The 8792-nt window shown below is 39.1% G+C and overlaps 1 protein-coding gene across 1 annotated transcript; it reads right to left on the bottom strand.

Moving 5' to 3' along the window:
• Positions 1 to 6931: 6931 nt before the first annotated feature.
• LOC108773956 (uncharacterized) lies at positions 6932 to 8377 on the bottom strand. The gene has a single exon (XM_018539951.1). The coding sequence runs from the start codon at positions 8375 to 8377 to the stop codon at positions 6932 to 6934; it is 1446 nt and encodes a 481-aa protein (XP_018395453.1).
• Between the last annotated feature and the right edge of the window lie 415 nt (positions 8378 to 8792).

Genomic DNA, 8792 nt, shown 5'->3' on the forward strand with positions numbered 1-8792 from the left:
TATAATTTTTAAATTATAATTACCATTACATATATTTGTATTAATTATTATAGCTTTTAGATAGTTTTCATTGTTTTTCTTATTCGCTCTAGCAGTGCGAAGTGTTTTTACATAAAAAATTTTTCTATTTAAATAAATTTTTTTAAGAATTTAAATAATAGTACTATATGGGTTCACTTAAAGATTAAGGGTACCACTTGTGTTTTACTTTTTAATTTGGTAGAATTTAACTTGGCGCCGACTGTTGATATCAAATCTTGTGTACAAATGATAAATGTCATTAAAATTAAGTAAGTAATAAAGTAGAATAACTTGGCGCCGACTATTGATATCAAATCTTTTATACAAATGATAAATGTCATTAAAATTAAGTAAGTAATAAGGTAGAATAACTTGGCGCCGACTATTGATATCAAATCTTTTATACAAATGATACATGTCATTAGAATTAAGTAAATAAGGGTAATATCACGTAGTTTTTTAAAGATGGTTCTACTAAATAGCAAATGTGATTGGTCAGTTTCACAGTTGATTAAGTAATTGACGTTGGTGAAACTGGCCCAAATAGTTTTTTTATCAGCAGCACCCACTCTTGCGCTTTTTTCTACCTTTTTTTTAAAAAGGTATATTAAACGAGCTGTCGGGCAAAAGCAATTGTATCCTTTTTCTTACGATTTGTGACTCGTACGTACGTGACTCGTACGAAAAAGTGTGGCACAAAACTCGAGCATGCAGCCGCGCAAAACACACTTGAAATAATCGAAAGTAACGCGTCCATACTATAAATGAAACAATGGCGCTTTTGTAGAACTGCTTGATACTGGCGCCGCTGGCGTCAACTGCAGAGCTGCGTTCGGAAATACACACCGGAGCGTCGATCTGTAGGTATCAATTTATCCTTATTTAACATTTGATAAGTAACAAAGATAGAGTGATACTTGGAGATACTCGGTCACTCGGTGAGTATTTTCGAACTCAGCCTACAGAAAAGAAAGCAGATTAATGATTGGAAAATTGTAATTAGTCGCGCTGCTTCGTTTTTTTGTAAATTTTCGCTCACGGCCGGGAGCCAATATAGCCTTACGTACGCTATTATCGTGTTTCCATATAGACGTAAGTTGAAAAATATGAAACGTACATCTTATAAGCCGTATTTAAAAGATCCATCTGCATGTATACGGTAACAACTCTTCAGTATCGTGAAAAACAAAAACAACTTTTGGAACGACTAATTCAGGTATATATATTTACTAATTCATAAGATGGCTTAGTCACAAAATCATATATTCACTTCAAAAAAATAGATTTATTTTTATTCCTACATTTTCTAAACTGGTGCATATGGAGCAATAAGTTAATATTTACCATTTCGATCTGCGGTTGAACAGGAAAAAAATGAAGATAGTAATGTGGAAATAGATGAAGTTATTGACTGTTGTTTGGAAATTCGGCGCGCTTTCCGTGAGAGCGCCCCGCCAATCGCGAGTCCGCGTGGTTGCGCTAACAGCGCACCCAATGTAAAAGCGATCGGCCAATTATAGACTGCCAGCGTATACCGCTGCAGCCTATAATTTTAAAGTATGAACATTGTTTAGTATACATTTAAATTCAACCTGTTGAATTCTAGAAGCTTCATTATTATTATTGTTCGTCCTTTTCGACAAAGGAAATTCTTTTAACCGAAAAGAAGTTTCTAGAATTCAAGAGTGAATAATACCGAGCGCGGAGAGGCAGTCGTCTCTTAGACTCTTCTGTTAAAAATTCACTGTTGCATTCGATTGTGATTTTGGCCTGACGCTGGCCTACGTATCGTCATACGGAACTTTCACTGTCGATTATCAATAAACGCAGTTTAATCAATTTATTCCTTTTCTTTATTTTGCTCTCCTTACTCCATCTCAGTGATTTTCGCACAACTGTGCAATACCCGAACATTTTAATGAACTTGCAGAAAATAACAGTTTTAATGAAGATAATGGAGCCAATGATGATGATCTTCAACGAAATGAAGATGATCCAGAAGAATCGGTAAATATTTTTGGAATGTATATAACGAACAAGAAAAAAATCGTAGCAATAATTATAAAAGTAATACGAAATTGACTACATTTTTTTGTACGAAGATTTTTTTTTAGATCAATAATACATGATTGCCATAGAGACCTGCAAAAATCAGAAAAAATCAGATAAATTTTAATTATTTACGGAAAATGTGGAAAAGTCAGGGAAAAATATAAAAAAGTTTACAATTTTAAACTTATTTGCTCACAATTTCCTTAAAATACTCTTATTCCAAACGATTATTATAATTTTTTAAATATTATGTTATGTGATATTTACGGTCAAAATTTATACACTTTAGATACATATTTTATTAAATGTATCTTTTACTCTTGTAAACTGTAAAATTAAAATTAAAATAGTTATAATGATTTTAATAAAATTACTAAATTTTATATTTTTTATTAAATAAAATAAAATCTGTATCTGAAAAAATTCCGTGTAGTGTAATCGCAAAATTGTTCGATTTGCACTGCGAAGTCCTTTTGCAGCCTCTCTAGTCTGCAAATTTGGATTTCATAACGTAAATCGAATAACCTTGCAGTCACAATACATGAAATTCTTTCAGATTCATTTTCCGCAAATTACGGTATTTGATCGATTCAAATGAACGACAAACACACAATAATATAAATCTACATCATTGAAATTTGGTGTGTAATCCTCCAAGAGAGAGAATGGCCAGATACTGAAAACAATCTTGGGTAAAAATGTAGATTAGGGGAGCCTCCCCCAATGACCTTGACCTTGACATATGCTGTCAAGGTCATGACCCTGAGTGACCTTGAGGAAGTTTTAACCGTCGGACCTAACCCGTTAAAAAGTTGTAACAGCCTAATTTTGTACTCGGACTAGCTCGTCGTTTATGTGGATCGTCCGGCAGGAGGAGAGTTCGCTTCGGATCGGTATTTCGGTAATAGCAACTAAAATAATGTACGCATCGGTGGACAGTAACGAATATGATTTATTGATAACAAAAGAAAAGAAAAAAATGAACTGATACAAAAAATAAAACAAGATGAGAATATGAATTATTATGATGCACAGAATAAAGATGAAGTAACGGAAATAATATATACAATAAAACGGAGACTTATGATGCACGGAATAAAGATAAAATAACGACAATAATATGTACAGAGAAACGTAGAGAGGTATGTTAATATACCTATGCTTTTCGCACGGAAACGCGCTTTGCAGAAATATAAACATGCACAGGTACTTTGCGGCGAATAAAACGTACGAACGCGGGGTATTTACACTATACGGCGCGAGAGGTTCGCAGCTACCGGGACGTATCCAATTTGGCAGTTCGCGTGTCCAGCAAGGCGGTCCTGCTAACGTCCGCAGTTTTTCTGATTATCGCGGATTCGCGACAATCGCGGCGCGCGCGCCGGGAAGGGCGGCGACTGGTGTTCGCGATGGACGCGGATACACGCCAGCACTTTAATTGTTTCCCTGACTTTCGCGGCTTACGCGTACCGTATTATTTTCGGTCGTACCGAAGAAGAAGAGGTTCGATAATCGGCGGTCGAGAACGCCCGACGGAGGCAGAGAGCGCCCTACCCCGTTTCGTGAGCCGATTATCGAGATTCAGGTGTAGCGGAAATGTAAGGAAAAAGAATAGGAAAAGGAAAAAAAAAAGAAAAGACGGGCGGATAGCGATGACTCGTGTGTCGGGGACTGTCACAGGCAACGTGGTCCGGCGGCCGGGAACGCCCGACGGAGGCAGGGTACACCCTACCGCGTGGTTCGTCGGAACCAACGTTGCTGTGCAGTTGGCGGCGGAATCGGGTGCTATCGGTGCAGACTTAAAACGGTTCTTCCGGCGGCCGGGAACGCCCGGCGGAGGCAGAGTACACCCTACTGCGTGGTTCGTCGGAAACGTTTGCGTCTGGTAATCGGATTCGGAGCAGCGGAGCGAAATCTAGGAGCTTGTGACTGGATCGAGGTGCTGTCGGAATAAGCGCGCGAGCCGGCTTCAGGACGGTATCTTATACTCGGGCCGCCAGTCCCGCTCGCAAAGTTCCGGCCACCCTCGCCATTCTCCGTCGATCGGCTTCTCGCGGGAGAAGTTTTCCGATCGGCGGTCCCCGATAGTGGCCGAAATCTCCCGACGAGACCGGCGGTTATAACGGCGGCTGCTGTACCTGCGAATTCCCGACACGGCCGAAATCTCCCGACGAGACCGGCGGTTATAACGGCGGCTGCTGTACCTGCGAATTTCCGACATATAGGCCTATGTGGCATGGCCCTTGTCTAGTGACGATGCTATTTTAGGGGGCATCGTTACAAGATCATTGGATTAATATTTCAATAACTATGTTTATCAGTTTATTTTGATCTGTATTGTTTTTTAAAGCAGTGAATTTGTATTTTTAAAGCAGTGTTTTTGTGTTTCTAAAGCAGTAATTTGTTATTTTTAAAGCAGTGACAGATATCTTAACCTCTAAAATCTCGAACTTTAACGCTAAATATCTCGGTTCGTAGGGCAGAGCGACACTTTTTTCTTCCAGATTCTTTCGTTTCATGCAAAAACGCGTCGAATAAGCCTAATTTGATCGATTTTTAAGCTGCTTGAGTGATTCTGTATAATTACCTTTTTTGTCTGACTGGCTTGTCGACAACTTGCCTAACACTGAAAGTTTTAGAAATTTATGCATATCTGTGTAAAATGTCGAAGCAAGAAGGAATCGAAACTTTTATCGTTTTATAACGTAACGTTCATTCTAGAAGATTGATGTCATTATATGTTAATAATTATATAATTATATAAAAGTTAACATAATTAGAAAAATTGTACAATTGAAAATAACATACATTGTTATTTACTAACTGTTAGGTTAAGTTAAAATAAATTAATTAATCCATTATCAGTTTATGTTGCTTTATCTATAAATAAAATAGAAAAAATTATTTCTATAAAATTGATATAAAAATTGCATATTTATTGGTACATAAAATTTCATATTTGTATAACAATAAAAACGTACTTTATTTAATAAATAAAGCTTTTATTGAGACCGGGTGCGTTTCATAGCGGATTCAAACTAGACACCACGGAGTAATAAGAAGGAGATCAAGCTCGAGAATAAATATGGGCTCGAAACACGGTTTCGGAAAACCCCATGAAAAATCAAGAAGATGTGATTTTAGCGCCATCGTGGGAAAAGTTGGAAGTATTGACTGTCACGTGACATATATTTCACTTTCTCTAACCTACTACATTTCGATGTGTTTCGATGTATTTTCCGACAGGCGCGTTCGGATCAGTTCTTCTATACAGCGTTTTTCCGACACCGTGTTTCGAGCCCATCTTTTTCATGGCCGACTGCTTGAGCTTGATCTTCTTCTTATTACTCCGTGCTAGACACGTATGTTATTATTGTCTTAACTGTATAATACGCATGCGTAACATTTTTCACTTTTAACTAAGTCGTCCGATAGTGAAAAATTTACATGCAAGGATATCATTTACTCATGAAAAGAGGACATATAACCATTCACTGAAAACTCACGTGAAAAGTTTCACATTGCAAAAATTTACGATAGAGAAATATATTTATGTCATACATAACTAAATCAACGTTAAGCAATATATCTTTTCAAATTAAACTACGCATTAATTAGTACATTACGAATCGTATACCATGCAGAATATAATAAATCTTTTTCATTTTTCACGTAAACACTATCACGTGAAATTCGTAAAGTGAAAAGTGAAAAATGAAAAAGTTTCATGATCGATACCCAGGGGGCCTATTACGGTTTTCGGATTGGGTGAAAATGACGAAAGTGAGGAACTCACCCAATTACGGTTAATTTCACCTCGTGAGAATACGAAATTATTCGTGTGAGCGGGCTCAGTCAGAAAAGATGTCCGATGGACAGCCTCTTCTTGCTACAAAACGCTTGAAAACATTAAAAAATGCTTCAGACGACAAATTGGATGCCAATTTAATATGAACTGCCTTGGTGGCTAAACACACAAAAATTGCAATATAGCATTTCACAAGCTTAGTGGTTTTCCTGGCTCCTTCCTTGTAGTAAAGGGGCCCTGCATAGTCCACTCCGCATTGAAGCCTCAGATCCTTTCAGTATACCGGAAAATGAATTCCGCTGTCTTTATAGGTAAATGAAATTTTTAATACTTTTGAGGTTATATTTGGGTGCACTTCCGAAAGCAACACAATTCCGATTTTTTTGAAACTTGGTATACTTACGTAATTTGAGCGCTTCAGGTAAATCTCCCATGATGGCTTGAGCAGGTTTTGGCGAACTCTTGTAGCAAGTGATACATTTTCTGAGAATTTGACGAATTATCTTACGTGCAGAAATGAGCCAGTAGCATTGACGAACTGCGGCTAAAGTGGCTTGTGTCCAGCATGAAAATGCTTCTCGTGTTCGTGAACCACAATTAAATAGGAAAATGGATGATTCCTTGGTAACAACAGTGGATGCTTGGATGTATAGGGCAGGGAAGATTCCTTCAACCGACCCCCTACGCGTAGAAAGCCGGAACTGTCGAGGAATGGATTTAATTTTAAAATAGAACTGTTTGTGGGAATGGCCTTATGGTTGTCAAGTGCCTGCATTTCTCTTGAAAAATGTTTCAATTGGATTATCTTTACTAAAACCCCCCCCTCTTTGCACAGGAGCACACGACTTCTACGATTGTACTGTCGGGGCAGAACTCTGTCCATCTCTCCTTCCCCCCCTGCTGAGGGGCGCACTACTTCTACGATTGTACTGTCGGGGCAGACCTCTGTCCATCTCTCCTTCCCCCCCTGCTGAGGGGCGCACTACTTCTACGATTGTACTGTCGGGACAGACCTCTGTCAGTAAATGACTCGTTGTTGTTCGTCGAACGTTATAACTTTAATAGGTTTATTTTGTGGATATGCGACCTCTTGGCATTGGTCGGGTGCAATCTTCGACCTGCGTGCTCCTTCTGTGAAGCGAAACATGTCACTACTCGAATGAGTTTAGTGAAATTGGAATATAGATAGAATATGTCAGGTTCTGACGTGACAGCTGCCGCTACTGTGATGGTTTTAGCCTTTCGTTCGGGAAGGTCAGTTTCATTTCCTGGAGGAGCTCCTTGAGGCCAGCTTTCCTTGTCAAGTTCCAACCAGGAAGGCCCTGACCACCATATCTTCATTTGGGATAGTGATCCCGGCATGACTCCCAGCGACAATACATCAGCTGGATTGTCTTCGCTTCGTATGTGATTCCACTGATGAATTGATGTTAATTCTTGTATTTCACCAACCCAGTGTGCTACGAAGGTTGACCACGAACAACTGCATGATTGTAGCCACGACAGCACAATTGTAGAATCCGTCCATAGATAAATGGAGGAAATTTGACAGGTATGGCATTTTGATACCTTGTTGATGAGTTGGGCTAGTAGTACTGCTCCACATAACTCGAGGCGAGGAAGTGATAAACTTTTTAATGGCGCCACTCTGGATTTAGAGCAGAGTAAGCGGGTGCAGCGCTCATCGTTAATTGAAGTGGAGCACAAATAGATGCATGCCCCATAAGCATTTTCGCTGGCATCGGCAAACCCGTGCAGCTCTAGCCGACTATGTTGTTCTGTAGCAGTGACAAGCCGAGGTATGCGTAGCTTATCTAATTCATGCAACTCGGCTTCAAAACGCTTCCACTTGGTATATAAGTCTAGAGGAATTGCTTCGTCCCATTCAAGCTTTAATCGCCAGAGTTCTTGCATGATGATCTTGGCAAGTAACGTGACCGGACCCACCAGACCCAATGGATCATAAATGAGAGCTATTCGCGACAATACGCGTCGCTTGGTAGGAACGTCAAGATGAGGTAAGTGATTAATGGATGAACATTTAAATTCATCGGTGTGGCAATCCCATGTGATGCCTAGTGTTCTTTTCTCAGTGGTTTTATCAGGAGATAAACCAAATTCTTTTGGGTTGACGGAAAAATTCTGATCCTGAAGGGCTTGAATATTTGATGCCCACTTCCTGATTTCGAATCCTCCCTTTTGAAGTAGCAAAGTGATCTCTTTCTTAATGAGCAGGGCTTCCTCTGGTGAGTCAGCTCCTGTAACGAGATCATCTACGTAAAAATCCCGTAATGCTATCTGTGAAGCTTTTGGATGATGATTTTCATTATCTTCTGCTAACTTCCTAAGAGTTCTGATGGCCAAGTATGCTGCTGAGGCTAGACCATATGTAACAGTGAGTAACTCAAAGGTTTTAATAGGTACGTCCGGCGATTCTCGCCAGAGAATGCGTTGCAATGCTGTTTGATTTGAATCGACCAACACCTGCCGATACATTTTTGTTATATCGGCGGTGATCGCTACTTTGAATGTTCTGAATCAGCTTTGTTCGTCAGTCCAGCAATGTTTTGTTATGGTGCGATCCGCCGTCACAGCGCACATTCCTCGTCCCCGATTTATCGCAGATAATCAAGGACGTTGGTATATCTGAGCGATTGACTTTTCTTCGAAATTTTCTGTACAAAAGCATTCCGTTACACGCACTCGACAACATCGTTTGAGTTGCCATTCCGTTCTCTTAAGAATGTGTTCTATTAACTCTTATTATACAGATATTATACAGATATTATACAGAGATTATACAAATATTATAAGCACATGACAATGAAAATATACGAACTGACTAATATACGAGATTAATAGAATAATTCGGCAATTGTAGTTTTAACAAGACGCGAGCAATACGCAATCG

This window comes from Cyphomyrmex costatus, unplaced genomic scaffold, assembly GCF_001594065.2.
Source record: "Cyphomyrmex costatus isolate MS0001 unplaced genomic scaffold, Ccosl1.0 scaffold1042, whole genome shotgun sequence".
NCBI lineage: Eukaryota > Metazoa > Arthropoda > Insecta > Hymenoptera > Formicidae > Cyphomyrmex > Cyphomyrmex costatus.